Raw genomic sequence first — 18,006 nt, 5'->3', positions numbered from 1 at the left:
TATTCCAATTCTAATTCTACTTCGCTTCATCTTAAATGGATAAAGCTTCGTCAAAAAGGGGGAGCTGTTATAACCCTTCACAGTATGGACGTATTGATTAATCAGCATTATATTGAAGACGAAGTTTTCCATTGTTGTAATTATTGTGCAATATCTGCCATCAGCAGATATAGCTTTCTTTATAAGTAATTTATTCAAATAATTTAGTCGATTGCTAGAGCTCGAGGTGACAACCCGGATTCGGAGACCATATAAGTTTCAATTAAAAAGTGTGTGGAAAAGTTTTGGGTTTTCTTTTTAAAAAGAACCCCAGCGCCGCCCGCAAAACAGAACGAATGAATGGCAAAAATTATCACAATAATGAGTTTAGAACTCTTTAGTTTAATCAACTTACGATAAATAATTATTTTAAGTAATAATTGTAAAAAATATAACTATTAAAAGAAAATCAATATTGATTTTGAAAATAAGATCGTAGAAAACAAATATTGTTAATTGTGTCATCAGCTAAACGACTTCTAATAGAGCTGCAAATATATACGCACAACGCATTTAAAGTACCTACTCATGCAACAGCTATATTATTTTCCCACAAACTGCTAGCACCGGATCCGGTTTTCGGATCCGGTATATTGGTACCGGATCCGGTAACCATTAAATGATGCCGGATCCGCCGGATTACCGGATCCGTTTTTCCGGATTGCAATCCCTAAATGCATAATACTTCTCCGTTTTGTTTAATTTCCTCATATTTTATTAGGCCCTTTGTACACAAGGCAACGTAAATCTTTAAAACTAATATTGTTTCTTTGCGTCGCGAGTATCGCGTGGTGCGCTCCGTGCACACAACGGTGAATTGAAGACGAGAGTTGTCTATTTGATCAGTACAGGTATAGCAATTACACGTACAACTGCATAGACTTACACCGCCATCATAAAAATCGAAATTGATAAACAGGGGGCCTAGTACGAAAATTTGCGAGAAAGTATTCGTATCGGTTTCGACAAAATATACAGTGAAACCTGGTTAAGTGAGACATCAAGGGACCTGCAATGTCGTTTCACTTATAGAGGTATTCCACTTACCCAGTGTCTCAGATATACAGGTATAAATAAATATCTGTCTCATTTACAGAGGGTTCCATTAATAGAGGTGAGAATACAGGTTATTTCAGTTTTTCAGTTTCAAATAAACATCTGTATGATAGTAAAGCGAAACTAAAACTGAAGCTAATTGAAGCTCAAAATTCGAAGCTCAAAAAAAAACAATGTTATCTCAGTTACAGAGGTTTATGCATATAAAATTTACTCGCTGTCTCAGTTATAGAGGTAACTATGATGATAAATCGAAAGAACAAATCCCAGATATAGAGGTTTCCCTTTTCCCACTAACAGAGGTAATTCAGTGCCAAAGTGTTGGGACCTCAGCATGAGTTCCAGTTATGGAGGTTTCTCACTTATCCAGGTCCCACTTAACCAAGTTTCACTGTATATGACAATTGTACAGTGCCCCTACCAACAAAATACAAATGTCTATGACGTTACAAATACTTTCTGACAGATTTTCGTTCTAGGCTCCCAGATTACGAGCGATTGGCTTTGGTGACACAAAAACAAAATGACAGAGACGCGTGCCTGTGTACGAAGCTCTATGACATTGTATTGTGTAAATCACTTAGCGACTAAAATCGCCGGGTTTCGAAGAATTACGTCGCCTTGCATACGATGGATCTTAGTGTTTATCTTACGTTGTGATGTAAAAAAATCACATATCTAAAAATAAACAAGATAGTGGAATGAAAAAAAAACATTCATCGTTTTATTTATAGCTATCACACCATTAGGTCGCATAGAAAATATGAAAATAAGCGCTAATTTACACGGAAATCAACTCCAAGGCGTGCCAAAACAAAATAGCAAGTCATCTTATTTCAGTTCCAAAATAAATCCCAATTATAAAAAAACCAGCATAATTTTAACTGTGCAATACGTTTGAAACACCTATGCTCTATTTTCGCTTAGTGATCTTTCCGTAAAATTGCTTTCAAACCCTCAAGTTAGTAACTCATAAGTAACTCATAAGTTAATTAAATACAAAATTAAAGTAAACTTGCATTAATTTTGTATTTAAACAAGCATATTTTGGAGAAGCACACAAATAGATAACATATAAATCACTAACCTCATGATCAGGTCCAGGTTTTGACGCCAATCTTGCTTCGGTCAATTGATTCTTTAATGCCCTAAAACAAAATGGTCAGATTAGCTATCACAAAGGTTATCAATTTTGTGTTACTTTTGCATCTTTATTTCATTTAAAAATAAAAATCCTTCAGAACATTGTCCTAATCATAATAGCAGCAAGACATGAATAATGAAACACGTCTAAAATCATACCTCACTTTCTATATAATATTCCAGGTAAATACACTATTATGTCTTCTTGATAAGAGATTTTTAAAGAGCCAGTTAGTAAACGTTGCGAAAAATTACCAAGCGGACGTGGGCGCGTGTTCATTATAGTCGCCAAGAGTTTACGCGATCGGTTCAAACCTAAATTTCCTCGACATAGCGAGTAAATCGCGAGCTCCACAGCTAGTCAGATGTAAACACTCCAATATAACTTCATATGTTTGAAATTTCGCGGTCTCGTTTAACTATGAGAAAGCACCTAATTCCCTGCCTTGAATCGTAATTTCCTTCCACCAACATTACACATAAATCCTTATCCATAAATGCTATAAAACTTACAAAAAAACAATAACTTTACATAAGAAAATATTTGTGTAGTAACAAATTCATGTACATATGTATTAAAATAATCAAAAATGAAGCATGAAATTGTAGACTTCTGATAACAAGGGGCGGATTACCGCAGTTCAAAAGTATAAACAGACTTACATATACAACTCCTCTGCCTGTCGCGCCTGCTTCTCCCTGCGACGCAACAGGTCGACACAGTGTTGTAGCGTGGCGAGTGTGGCGCCGCACGTCGCACGGAACGACGCGCCAGTCGCGCGTACTTCGCCCGTATACGTACGCATGTCCGCCCCCCCTACACATACATAGGGGACACTGGATACAGTTGTGACAATTTTTCCTTTGACATCATCAGCTCACTATGACGCCCCCACTGAGGGGCTCGGAACCTACCCCAAGTTAGAGGTGAATACGCCATAATCAACCACGCTGGCCCAGTGCGGGTTGACTTCACACATATCATTGAATTTCTTCACAGATATGTGCAATTTTATTTTATTCGTCAATAATTCTGGTAATTTATCAATTAGCTGGGAGATAAGTAACACAAATTGTAATTTGTTCAATTGTCTACTAATGTATTATAATGTTGAACTCCTTAAAACATCTAAATTGATTGACTTATATTTTACTTCTCTCCATTTAACGTCCAGTCTTTATAACGTCGCAATTTTAACGTCCCTTTAGAGACATTATCGGATTTACACTATATGTAACTTATTTCTAGATTTTTGTAGAAACTTTATAAATTATTGTACTCAAAGCAATTATAGCTTCATCAATAAATAACATTCAGGAATTCCACCCAACCTAAAGACGTTTTCCAAGTACATATAAGGTTTGCATATAAAGAAAATTATAAGCAACAAGAGATTCCTAAGTCGAAAAACTTGCTACATTACATAAAATTATATTTGACATAACCTTACCATCGACCAGTTTAACAGCATCAATAGCTTCAACAATCTCGTCATTGATCTGGGGACAAGCAGCGACGCACTTGTCGAAGTACTGCTGCAACTGAACAGATTGCTTCGACAACAACTCACTGTATGTATCCAACTCTGCTATCTTCTCAGTCAGACGTCGTGATGTACGACCTGTAAATATAGATTAACTTTATAAAGATCTTACGCATTGAAAGAAATGCAAGAAGTAAGGCTTTCTTAACTAACTTAACTATAAGTTCCTAGATGTGCCCGCGACTTCGTCCGCGTGGAATTGGTAGCATTTTTAAATATTTAGGATAATTATTTTACAAATAAAACACAGACGTATAAATTTCTTCCATACAAGCTTTCATCTCCCCTTTCATCCCTTTTTCGCATTAAAAAGTCCTTTCTCAGGCTCTAGACTATATGTGTAACAAATTTCATTTAAATCAGTTTAATAGTTTTGGCGTGAAACCGTGTCAGACTGACAAAGTTTGTCTGACTGTTTTTTATATTTAAACAAAAAGTTTAGATTTTTTGTTATACATATTTCGTAAATATTTCAACCTTATCTATTTATATTAAAAGTAAATAATAGATCAAATTTAGTATAATTTAATTAGCCAAGAAAGTTTTTAACATAACAATTTCAAAGTTAGATAAACGTAAAAAATACCACAAAAATAATAATTATATTTAAATTCACAGCCAACACTTATCTCCATGAGTACATATAAATTGCAAACAAGTAAATAAAAATGAAATATTTAGTCAATGTTGCTATTTAGATAACAAAGGAAATGATAACTAACCCATGTTCAAATTAATGTATGAATTTCAATGATAATTTTTTCATCAAGTCACGATTTATTATACTAAATTAAATACGACTATACATAATATATACTATACGAAATACGAATGTCAATAATGTGGTTGTTTAAATAAGCTAAAAAAAAATCATTAATATTGATCACTCAATTGCAACTGTAACACACCTGCATCATGCTTATGATATTGGCATACCTTTATTTCTTTTTCATAGCGAACTTCCACATGTTACCATGCCAACATATTACCATGCCACCATGGCAATATTGCTGTCATACTAGTGGTATAACAGTGGAAACTCGTTATAAAGTTACCTCAACTTTTACATCTATACAATTAATAAAATTGGAGCATCTGTGTGTAATATCGATACAAAATTTTATATTTTGTGAACATGATGTGTTTTCTTTACTAATAATGAAAATAAGATAAGAATGAGAGGACGACCCAAAGCCCGATGGTCAGACGACATAATAAAATTAGCAGGAAAATCCTGGTGGAAAACGGCAACAGATAGGGAAAAATGGAGATAAATGGAGGAAGCCTAAACCCAACAGGGGTCATGACTGTTTCTTTTAAATTAACTATATTTGTTAACTTTAATTTAAACAATTAATGTATCAAACTGTCATAAAAATAAAGGCTAATTAATTAATTAATAATGAAAAACCATTTTTGTCTGTCTGTCCGCAAGTCCTCGTTTGTTCCAGGTAATCTCTGAAAAGACTGGACTGATTGAGACTTTCACTGAAAGATAGCTAATACTAATGTGTGCAGAAGTAACTAAGGCTTCTTTTTTGAAATTCCTTGCTAACAAAGTCGTGGGCAACCGCTAGTATTCTAATAAATAGTAATGATATTTACCATTTGAACCTGTTGATTGCAGTGAAGTAACGGAGCCATGTCTCCTAAGACCTCCCCCATTAGAACTACTGTCTGAACTTGTTCCATACCCTGACTCCACCTTGAAAAATATAAAAAAGGTCATTCTATAACAAGTTTTTTTTTATGAAATATTACGATGGCTCCTATGAATAAGGGTCAATGTACAAATTGACAACTTTTCAGGAGAAGCTCTCAAAGTTTCAACCATATAAGAAAATAGTCCACATAGGCCCTTTTACTTCAGCAAAAAAATAACATTACACCTGTAAATGTTTATATTGTTTAGTGCATGTTGTTAACTAAACCAAGAGGTAGCTTTAAATACAAAAAAGTAAAAATTATCAATTTGTTACTTTGGCCCTTATACATAAGAACCATTTAATAGTAAATTTGTGTTAAACATTTTTACTAAGTTCTAGGTTTCTGCTCAGATTTACAATACTAAAATAGTGGGTTTGATCAAATGATTTGATCATAAGGCTAATAGTACCACACAATTTTAAATTATACAAATTCTTTGCTAAACAAGCCTTATCATGTTGTATGATATGAAAGTCTAACTGATAACACATGAGTAATCCTAACCTATTTTAATAAATAAATATTATTATATATTAAAAAAATAATTTAGAGGCTCTTTATAATATCACTTACTATAGAGCTGAAAAACTGATTACTGTGTCTGATAACTAACTCAAATGAAAAAGGATAGATTTGTAAAGATATGAACTACTAGTATTAGTAGAGCTAATCAGCCAACTTGGCACCAAATCCAAATCGCCAGGTTTCATATGTTTGAAATTTCTTTTTCTTATTAGATATAAACAAGCACTAAGACTTAGTCAAGGTTAAGAAACATGTAGTTTTATTGTTGTCAACTTTGGATCACTGTGTCACTCTCAGCTAGTTAAATAGCTAAGCTAGGAAAATATCCTCATTTCTTATGGTATTTTGTGTGTAAAAATTAAAGATAAAGCTGATAATTTCCTGCATGTTGAGGCTTTGATAGTTAATGTTGTATTTTATTTACAATTTAGTTCAGACACATATCTGCTTGAACATGAATTGATATTTTACTGTTAAATACAATATTTTGATTGATTCTTACCTTGAATGATTCCAATATGTCAATCCATTGCTGCTTCTCTTCAGGATTTGATGCTCTTAAATACCATACACAATCATTTACTGATACATCAAATCGGCAATCATCAAATTCGTGTGGCTAGAAAAAAATATTAAAGAATTTCATTTATGTTTACCACAACGAAATTATCAATTCATATTTAAAAGCTTTCATAATATTCTCCATCTCCCTGGTCTTATCCCGCGGGTTGGCACACAAGGTTTTATAAACCTTAATGTTTGGCTTAATTTTTAAGAGCTGGCTGCTTGCCTATCGCCAACCCTACTTGGCAAGAATCAATTAAAGATAAAAATTTATTTTTTAGTATTACATTGAGTGTATTATAAATTTTGGTCACAAAAATGATCGCCACTGTATTTTTAAATATATAAAATTTATAGCATTATCAACAATGTCGAAAATAATATGATGCTGATAAATAAAACCCAATACAGTCATAACAGATAAAGAAAACTAAATCACGTGTCAGAATACATAAAAAACGAGGGTCGCTGTGGGCAATAAAACGAATACATTGTTCTATTGCACCTGATTTGATATTATTTGTTTCATTGAGGAAGACGAACAAGGACAAATCAATTTTTATTTTGACCAATAAATATTTTTTGTATTACCTTTACTTTAGCTTTTTTCAAGCATAATGCACCTCGACATCCAAGATTACTCTCTAATTCGCTTTTATAATATGATAAAGTAGAATCCTTTAAAACGATGAACCGATCTTGCCAACCATGAATATAATTCGTCCATTTACTTAAGTAACCGCGAAGTTCGGCAGTACCGCCTTCGTCAATGTCTGAATTATCACTCACTGTTATATTTTCATCGACCATTTTTCAAAATATATGAACTCAAATTTTTAACAAAACAAAATATTACTAAATATGTACACAATGTCGTTACACCTAATAATATTGTTGCTGTCAAAAGTTTGATACAAAGAGTATAGAGTATGTAAAGGTTTGATGTTTAAAATCTGTGATGATATGAAGGTTTGATGTGAGATGTGATAGACATCCAAGTCTATGACACGGTAATAATAATACCGCGAGTGAGAGAGATACAGTTATACACAATTCCTGTGACGTGACAAAGACAGGGATAACTATCTTCCGTCCCTTTCTGCGTACCAGGGTTTGGGCTTTGTTTGGAACAAAGGTTGTCCCCTACAAACAACCTAGGTTGTCCCTAACAAAGTTTGACATTCGTGCTATTTTTCGAAAATTGTGAGTACTTAGTGGCTGTAATTGTGCAAAAATATTTTGATATTACAGTTTTAGTTCTTGAAATGGTGGATGTGGAAGCGTCCTGGGCCCATAACCTCTTGAAATAGTAGATGTTGAAGCGTGCTGGGCCCATAACCTTTTGAAATGGTGGATGTGGAAGCGTGCTGGGCCCATAACCTCTTGAAATGGTGGATGTTGATGATGGGATCACTCTCAAACCAAATAAACACTTATAGACTGATTCGGAAAATATTTATTCTAACTCAAACATATTGGATATAATTTAGTTGATACAAGATTATTATTAAATATGTATATAAAAGTTAAACAGTTATTTTTGAATACTATACATCTTACTTATTTGAGAATATAAACGGAATTAATTTATTATAACATACTTCAAACTTAAGAAAATAATACTGACATTCCTTATTTAAAATAATTTAAACATACTACATAAAAAGCCAAGTAGGTCAGAATTATCAAAGGAGTATGTATAGGTATATTCTGAGATTACCAAATCAACATTAGTAAGGTAAAGTTTATAAAACATGGTATACTGCTGTATCGTCGGTTGTAAAAGCCGTAGTGAGCGAAAAGAGAAAAACATAACCTTTCACTCGTAAGTACTGAAACTACGCACTTATTCACATGTATTCATACAAAATAAGGAAGAAAATACAAACTAGTTGTTCTTTACAGTCTTTGTAATAACTAATATGTTAAAATACGGGTAAAATCAGCTAAAATAAAATAGTATTTTTCGAACATTATGCGCCCAAACGCAGATGTCATTTGTGTCAAATAATATACTGTAGATCTGGGAAACAAGCGGCCATATTAAACTTCTTTTCAAATTGGTTGGTTATTACCCGTAAAAATAATACCACCATCTTGTTGTAAAAATTACCCTGAATTTAGGGGAAATAAATTATAGTATGTATAATGTATATAAATGAAACAATTCACATTTTTTATACTATTTTCAACAGATTTCAAAAGGAGTTTTTAATTCTGGTATATGCTGTGTTTTTAAATATTTGATACTTTCTTATCCCGTTGATTTTAAAGAGTATGCTTTTTAATTTGTCCCATGTAAATTTTGTTTCTTAGAAATTACAATCAAAATAGTTTAATATTAAGTAGTTTTACATGTAGTGTTCACTGTAATGATATACAGAGTAATTTAAAATTATATGACTATAATATTGGTATGTTTTTTGTAGCTTTTTATGAAGACTTAGGGCTTCGTGCATATCGAAGAAAAATAGGACATCGTTTGAATGCTCGTCTAATGGACCTAAGACTGAAGAGATGCCGCGCTTTGTTGAAGCAGTACGCGGGAAAAAAATATCGGGAAATTCTTTTTTTGGAGTCACTCAAGACATCCTTGATTAAGGCAGCCGCCGATATTGACATGGACCTCGTTCGTGCTGTGATAGACGACTGGCCGAGCAGATTGAAGGCCTGCATTCAAAATCACGGATGTCATTTTGAATAAACTTTAGTGTCATAAGAATCTATGTTTTGTTAAGTTCATTTTGGTATATAAATGGTCACATAATGAATAAACTTGTTTCAATTATTTTATATTAAACATGTAACAGAATTTATGACCTGACTAAGTATTACTAAAAAAAACTGTTTATGTAATCTTAGTCACATAAACAAAAATTACGCATTGTTTTTTATATTTATTACGTTTATTAATTACAATTTAATTGGGAATGTATAAATTGGTCTATATTAAATTATATCGTAATCATTCATTTTCGGGACAAAACAAATAACTGGTAACCCCAATCCTTTTACTTATATATAGGTATAGTCTATAGTACTCTATCTGTCCCTTACGGGTGAACGCGCATGCCCTCAGATGAAGAATTATATAGATATGGCATGCGCGTTCACCCGTAAGGGACAGATAGAGAGTACTATAGACTATACCTATATATAAGTAAAAGGATTGGGGTTACCAGTTATTTGTTTTGTCCCGAAAATGAATAATTACGATATAATTTAATATAGACCAATTTATATATTCCCAATTAAATTGTAATTAATAAACGTAATAAATATAAAAAACAATGCGTAATTTTTGTTTATGTGACTAAGATTACATAAACAGTTTTTTTTAGTAATACTTAGTCAGGTCATAAATTCTGTTACATGTTTAATATAAAATAATTGAAACAAGTTTATTCATTATGTGACCATTTATATACCAAAATGAACTTAACAAAACATAGATTCTTATGACACTAAAGTTTATTCAAAATGACATCCGTGATTTTGAATACAGGCCTTCAATCTGCTCGGCCAGTCGTCTATCACAGCACGAACGAGGTCCATGTCAATATCGGCGGCTGCCTTAATCAAGGATGTCTTGAGTGACTCCAAAAAAAGAATTTCCCGATATTTTTTTCCCGCGTACTGCTTCAACAAAGCGCGGCATCTCTTCAGTCTTAGGTCCATTAGACGAGCATTCAAACGATGTCCTATTTTTCTTCGATATGCACGAAGCCCTAAGTCTTCATAAAAAGCTACAAAAAACATACCAATATTATAGTCATATAATTTTAAATTACTCTGTATATCATTACAGTGAACACTACATGTAAAACTACTTAATATTAAACTATTTTGATTGTAATTTCTAAGAAACAAAATTTACATGGGACAAATTAAAAAGCATACTCTTTAAAATCAACGGGATAAGAAAGTATCAAATATTTAAAAACACAGCATATACCAGAATTAAAAACTCCTTTTGAAATCTGTTGAAAATAGTATAAAAAAATGTGAATTGTTTCATTTATATACATTATACATACTATAATTTATTTCCCCTAAATTCAGGGTAATTTTTACAACAAGATGGTGGTATTATTTTTACGGGTAATAACCAACCAATTTGAAAAGAAGTTTAATATGGCCGCTTGTTTCCCAGATCTACAGTATATTATTTGACACAAATGACATCTGCGTTTGGGCGCATAATGTTCGAAAAATACTATTTTATTTTAGCTGATTTTACCCGTATTTTAACATATTAGTTATTACAAAGACTGTAAAGAACAACTAGTTTGTATTTTCTTCCTTATTTTGTATGAATACATGTGAATAAGTGCGTAGTTTCAGTACTTACGAGTGAAAGGTTATGTTTTTCTCTTTTCGCTCACTACGGCTTTTACAACCGACGATACAGCAGTATACCATGTTTTATAAACTTTACCTTACTAAAACTGTAATATCAAAATATTTTTGCACAATTACAGCCACTAAGTACTCACAATTTTCGAAAAATAGCACGAATGTCAAACTTTGTTAGGAACAACCTAGGTTGTTTGTAGGGGACAACCTTTGTTCCAAACAAAGCCCAAACCCTGGTACGCAGAAAGGGACGGAAGATAGTTATCCCTGTCTTTGTCACGTCACAGGAATTGTGTATAACTGTATCTCTCTCACTCACGGTATTATTATTACCGTGTCATAGACTTGCGCATGCCATATCTATATAATTCTTCATCTGAGTAGACATCACATATAAATAAAATATTTTATAATCTATAACATTGCTATTTGAAGCTGCTGGACCGCTGGATGTTGCTTTAAGTAATAAAACAATTTTGTTCGGTAAAAAAATGTCAAATGTAAGTGTATAGAAAAATAGTGGTAAATATTATTTTCTTCCGTACATGGGTATTTCAAATCTGTATAATGAAATGTGTTAGTTACTATTAAGTTATAGCAACATTACTTTCATGTGATAGGTGTTTTTTGACGTATGGAGTTTTAATGACTTCAATCGATTTTTCAAGAAATGAATATCATTGGTTGATATTAACTAACCGCCAAAATCGTGTCATAAGAACCAATGAAAATCCTCCATCCAAGTTTTGAAGCACTATTTCCGTTCAAGATGGCCGAAAAAACTATGCCTATTTTTGTTCCATCAGAAAAGCCTCTTAAAGTGATAAAGTGGAAAGTTAAACAAGGTGCTGTTGTATCGCATGGCCAAATACTCTTTTTATACAGCGACTCTTCGGGCAAAAGTAGTGTACCGCAGAAATTTAAAGCTGCCTGTGGTGGTACTATCTTGTCAATCAAGGTGAAAGAAGGAGACATCGCCGAACCTGGGTAAGTGACGTCACATTACACGTTTTATTATTATTTGTTTTTTTCTGTACGTTTTGGTATTTCTTGCATTGTGATAATGATTTCAGACTATTTTATAAAATTTACATGAATTATTGTTATGTTTGTCAATGAATCAAACATGTAAAAGTACATTCAATTTTGCGCGGCAAAATACAAATATGAGCAATGTAATTTAAAAAAAATTGCAAACTACGCTGAGATATTTGGTATTACTAAATACATTTTTAATTCTATTTCTTAAGGAATTAAAGGACTAAAACCTCGTAATATACATAATTAAAATAAATATCACCACAGTTGTAAATAATGTCTTGTGAAGTAAACAGAATATCATTTTCTAACCAACTTAACATAGATGCACATGTAAAACTTCTATTTGTAAATGTTGTAAAGTTTATATTTTCATTCAATGAAATAATAATTAATTTTCTAGGGGTTGTGTGGCAGAATTAAAAGAATGCAAACATTCAACTGTGATGAAGGAAATGTGCGCGGAATGCGGCTCCGACCTCCGTAAAGATGAACGTGTCAAAGGCGAAGTTGCTAGTGTCCCTATGGTGCATTCCGTACCTGAATTAAAGGTACAAAGAATATATAATTTAAGATCAGTAAAATACATCATGCATGGTAGATACATTATTAACTTAGCTTCAATTATTTTAAAACCCATATAAATGTGATCTTTCAGGTTTCTGAGGAATTAGCTCTAAAGTTAGGACGTGAAGATGCTGAACGTCACTTGAGGAATAGGAAACTGGTTCTTCTCGTTGATTTAGATCAAACATTAGTGCATACAACTAATGATAATATACCACCAAATCTTAAGGTAACAAAACTTCAGCAAATTTCCTAACTTCCATTTTTAATTCTTCGTTTTTTTCCTGCACTAGATGATTATTTTGTCAACTTTATGCTAATAATCTTGGTAACTGCTTACATTTTGACAACATTGCTATGTTTCACTATAGGATGGAAGGTAGCTACACAATAAAAAAATCCTTATACAGAGATAATGTTTATTTTCTTTGTAGGATGTTCTTCACTTTTTCCTCCGTGGTCCCGGAAATACTGGAAGATGGTGTCACACTAGATTAAGGCCTAGGACTAAAACTTTCCTAGAATCCGCCTCCAAAAAGTATGAACTGCATGTATGTACATTTGGAGCAAGACAGTATGCACATGCTGTTACCGAATTATTGGATCCCGAGAAAAAATATTTTTCACACAGAATACTATCACGGGATGAATTTTTTGATGCTAGAACAAAATCTGCTAATTTGAAGTAAGTTATAGAAATTTTTCTGATTTTTTATGTAATTTTAATAAAATAGAAAAGTTCAAATTTATGTAACTCAGATAAAAGTAAATAACTTACCACCCAATACCAAACCATTTAACACCACATTGTTCTAAGTACATTTTCTATTATACAATTCACCACTTTTCAATTTCATTTGCCTACAAATTATCTTTTCTGACTTCTAACTAAACATACTAATATTATAAATGTGAAAGTTTGGATGGATATGGATGTTTGTTAAGTATCCAAAATGGATTTCAATAAAAATTTGAGAATTGAATTGAGAAAGAACACTAATGGTGTACTAAGTTTTTTTTACTAGGTTTAATGATGTTTTATTACTTTTTAGGGCTTTATTCCCATGTGGAGATAACATGGTGTGCATTATAGATGACAGGGAGGATGTATGGCGTCATGCAGCTAACTTGATACAAGTTAGACCATATTCATTCTTTCAGTCTACTGGAGATATAAATGCACCTCCACCATTAGGTAAGTTTGTATATTGTGTTTGTGAAAAGAACAATACAATATTTATGACCAAGTATGTAAAAATGTTCGTCGAGCGTCAAAAAAAAGAGTGTCGGTGACTCAGGGGTTCGAATCTCGCCATGTAATGATTTTCGATTTACATTTATCCGACGTTCTTACGATGAAGGAAAACATCGTGATGCAACCTGCACATATCTGAGAAGAAATTCAAAAGATATGTTGGAATCACCCCGCACTTAGCTAGCGTGGTTGACTATAGCCTAGTCACCCCTAACTTAGGGTAGGCTACGAGCCCCTCAGTGGGGACGTAGCCTACCCTAAGTAAGATGATCATGATGATGTAAAAATGTTTTAGGTATTTCAAAGTTTGACATTAATTTGTTCTTGTTTCATTCCATTACTTGTAACACTTGACTAGAGTTTAAATAAATTTAAAGCTAAAAAAAAGTAATAAATTAAATAAAAACCTTTCCGCTCACATATGAAGCAATCTAAGTTTACTTGATTGAAGTTGTTTCTTTTTACTATATGTCTTACAAACGTTTAAACAATCCAAGTTACTATATGTTTTGTTTTATATGAACTTATAAATAATATGGGTTGAGATACAAGTTACAAATTATAATTTTTGTAACTTCATGAACAATCCAAGAGCATTGTTTTCCTTTTGAAGACTTTCTTTTACTCAAGCCTTGAAAGAAAGACAGATACGAGGACTACAATTTTTCAATCAAGGATTTTATTTAAATTTAAATAAAAAGATAATGTTTGATGTTAATGTTATAATTAATTTTTATATTATTACAGATGAAAAATCAAAACAAGAAACAAATAATGTTAAAAATGGTGATCAAAAATCTAATCAGGAAATGCCAACATTAGACGATGAACCTGAAAAGAAAGAAGAAACTAAAGACATAAATAATACAGACCAAAAGAGTGACATACAAAATGGTAAAGTATCAAATGAAGTGACAGAGAATGGAGATGTGAATTCAAAAGTAAAGGACAATGAAAATGATGGAAACAAAGTGACTACGGAAAGTGAACCTCAGTGGCCTGAACCAAAAGACGGAGAGATTGAAATAGATGATCCTGATGATTATCTTATTTATTTAGAAGACATACTTAACAGGATACATCAGTAAGTCATTACTTAGATTTACTTATTCTAAACCATTCCTACATTTGATTAGTAAAAACTTTAGTTTAACAAATATTAGCGTGTAAACATGTTTCAATTTAACTACTAAAGTATGTTAGCAGATGAATGTCAAGTTCAATTTACTGCATTATTTAAATTTTTCAATTATTTTGTGAATATTGTACGATAAATTGATGCATGCCGGAAATATTCAAGAATCCACTGGTTTTAGTAAATTATGTGCTTTTTATGCCTAGTCAAGATTCTTGCTAAAAAAAATTAATTACTTTTTAGGCATTTTTACGATCTTTACGAGAATATGGGACGTAAACAGATACCAGACTTGAAGACTATAATACCTGAGGTGAAGAGCAAAGTGTTAGCGGGTGTCAGTCTGGTGTTCAGTGGCCTGGTGCCCACTCATCAGAGGCTGGAGACATCCCGCGCGTACTTAGTGGCCAGGAGCCTGGGTGCGGAAGTCACACAAGATCTCACGGAGAAATCTACACATCTAGTTGCAGTACGTTCAGGTATATAAATAACTAGCTTTTTCCCGCGACTCCGTCCGCGCAGAATAAAAAAAAAAAAAGGAAACGGGGTAAAAATTATCCTATGTCCTATTCCTGGTTCTAAGCTACCTGCCCACCAATTTTCAGTCAAATCGATTCAGCCGTTCTTGAGTTATAAATGGTGTAACTAACACAACTTTCTTTTATATATATAGATTTAAGATTATTTTTTTTTAAATTACCGTTTAAAAACTTTACCCAGAGTATTTTTTACTGTAAAATTACATTGCCGTGACACTTATTTGTGTATTTCAACTTATAGTTGTCTCTGTTATTTTCAAAGATAATAAAAATAATCTGTGATTACACAAATACTTAAATCAAACCCAAAGTTAAATAAAAGAAAAGATTTTTAAACCATCACAATTTATATTTCATTGAACTAATACGTAGTTGAAATACAAGTTACTTATCACTAGATAAATCGTTCAATATATTTGTTATTAAAAATATATTTTTCTTATAGGTACGGCGAAAGTGAATATAGCGCGACGTATGGCGGAGGACAAACGAAGAAAGTTTTATGTAGTGACACCAGAATGGCTGTGGACATGTGCGGAGAGATGGGAGAGGGTGGATGAGAGGCTATATTCTTTACAACGAGGTGGACAGGTAAATATAATAGTATACTTTTATTGATAGATCTTGATGTAATAAATAAGTTAAAAAAATTACTCATTCAAGATGTAATTTGAAGGAACTCAAATTTTGTGTTACTTGGGAAAACTACTATTGGAACAAAGTTCCTTATCGCGCGTTGTGAAAGGGCGCTAGTCGGAAAAAATTCTTACGAAAAGTTGTCACGACACTTTTTGCTATAGACGAATGAGCGCTACTTCACCATGGCAACGACGTGACAATATATAACGAAAATTTATAGAAATAAAATGTACTTCTTGTGAAGACTTAAGTTTTTATTCATAGAATAAACATTGGTTCCTTCACTAATTAATTGAAAGGAACTTCGTTCCATCCGGGTGTCCCTTGACACCACTCAAGTTTTTTTTTTATTACAGAAAATGGATAAAACACTATGTATTTTTCTTAATTAATAGACTTACCTGACTTAATGTCAATTTATACATACTTAATGAGTCCCATAGCGTAGATTTCCCATATCAATTTTACAATAAGAAGCAAGTAATTGTATATTGTGTACAGAGTAGCTCACGGCGGCCTCCAGCGCACTGCAGCAGCCCGCCGCCCGCGCCGCCGCCGCTGCCCGCGCTGCGCAAGCGCACGCCATCAGGACGGTTCATGGACACCATTAATCCACTGCTCTCGTTCTCAAGTGATGACATTGCTGATATGGATAGAGAGGTATACTTCATACTTTATTTTATATAATTAATTTTTATGTTAACCTGATTAGTTTGTTAAATTTACAAAATTCTATCAGACATTTATTAAAAACTAGCTTTTACCTGCGACTCCGTCCGCGCGGAATAAAAAAATGCACACAAGATAAAAAAGTTCCTATGTCTGTCTCCTAGTTCTAAGCTACCTCCCCGTCAATTTTCAGCTAAATCAGTTCGACCAATCTTGAGTTATAAATAGTGTAACTAACATGACTTTCTTTTATATGTGTAGATATTTCATTAAAAACGAAATTTGAATGTTTCAAATAATTTTTTATTGTTTTTACTAGGTGGAAGATATTTTCAATGAATCAGATGAAAGTGCATCTTCAGATGATGAAGAAAAAACTAACAAAATGCAAGATGATCTTGATGATGAAGAAAACCCACCCGAGGACAAATTACTGTCAGTAGAATCAGATAGCTCACAAGGAAAATCACAAGATCCTAATGCTTCAAGTGACTCAGATGAAGGTAATATTACTTTTACGTATATGAAAAAGAAATGTATGTAAATTAAACATATAAATGCATACCATAACATATAACTTCAACTAGCTGTCGCCCGCGACTCCGTCCGCGCGCAGTTAAAAAAAACTTAATTGGGGTATGAAAAATAGATAAAAATAAATGTAGTTTATATGACACGTTCGTAGATTTACCATAGCAGCGCCATCTATTGATTACTTACTCAACCCAGTCAAAAGGTATCGACATCTGTTAGAATCATTTGGAGTTAACAGATAAAACAGACAAATAATTAGCAATAAATTAAAATTGCGACTATAATTTGAGATTTAAACTATCCTATCTCTCAAGTTGGATCGAACTGCACATGGTGTGCGAATTTTATTATAATCGGTTAAGTGGTTTAGGAGTCCATTGAGGACAAACATTGTGACACGAGATTTATATATATTAAGATTGACAGGTACTAAATTTTTTTGTGTCTGCCCAGTGTTAAAGTGGCACAGTAATATTGATTCTTTATTTATTTATTTTACCTTTTCTCTTTAGAAACACCAAGGCCACGAAAGCGACGGCGAAGGTCATCGGATGACGTGCCACCAGATGACGATGACAGTTCTTGGAATTTAATGGGCGCAGCGCTCGAGCGGGAGTTCTTGGCAGAATGATGCCAGTCTTACTAACATAAGTTATAAAGTAATATGTCGCAATACATTTCTCTATGGTTCATAAG

The 18,006-nt window shown here is 32.8% G+C and overlaps 2 protein-coding genes across 2 annotated transcripts in view; one reads left to right on the top strand and one right to left on the bottom strand.

Moving 5' to 3' along the window:
* The window catches only part of LOC106713639 (ceramide transfer protein), a 31,880-nt gene extending 24,397 nt beyond the window's left edge, over window positions 1-7,483 (bottom strand). The window contains exons 1-6 of the mRNA XM_014506477.2: window positions 7,170-7,483; window positions 6,517-6,633; window positions 5,388-5,487; window positions 3,690-3,860; window positions 2,902-3,055; window positions 2,183-2,243 (exon numbers count right to left, since the gene is read on the bottom strand). Of these exons, the coding sequence (XP_014361963.1) occupies window positions 2,183-2,243; window positions 2,902-3,055; window positions 3,690-3,860; window positions 5,388-5,487; window positions 6,517-6,633; window positions 7,170-7,388 (822 nt within the window). The 5' untranslated portion in view covers window positions 7,389-7,483. The remainder of the gene's footprint in view (window positions 1-2,182; window positions 2,244-2,901; window positions 3,056-3,689; window positions 3,861-5,387; window positions 5,488-6,516; window positions 6,634-7,169) is intronic.
* A 4,140-nt stretch (window positions 7,484-11,623) lies between these two features.
* LOC106707522 (RNA polymerase II subunit A C-terminal domain phosphatase) lies at window positions 11,624-18,004 on the top strand. Its single transcript, XM_045681595.1, has 11 exons — window positions 11,624-11,921; window positions 12,376-12,523; window positions 12,631-12,768; window positions 12,974-13,224; window positions 13,592-13,734; window positions 14,542-14,878; window positions 15,173-15,408; window positions 15,914-16,059; window positions 16,609-16,767; window positions 17,096-17,279; window positions 17,823-18,004. The coding sequence occupies exons 1-11, from the start codon at window positions 11,659-11,661 to the stop codon at window positions 17,939-17,941; spliced, it is 2,124 nt and encodes a 707-aa protein (XP_045537551.1). The 5' UTR covers window positions 11,624-11,658; the 3' UTR covers window positions 17,942-18,004.
* The last annotated feature ends 2 nt before the right edge of the window (window positions 18,005-18,006 follow it).

Source organism: Papilio machaon, chromosome 16 (assembly GCF_912999745.1).
Source record: "Papilio machaon chromosome 16, ilPapMach1.1, whole genome shotgun sequence".
In the NCBI taxonomy this organism is placed as follows: Eukaryota; Metazoa; Arthropoda; class Insecta; order Lepidoptera; family Papilionidae; genus Papilio; species Papilio machaon.
This window is presented reverse-complemented; position numbering and strand designations above follow the sequence as displayed.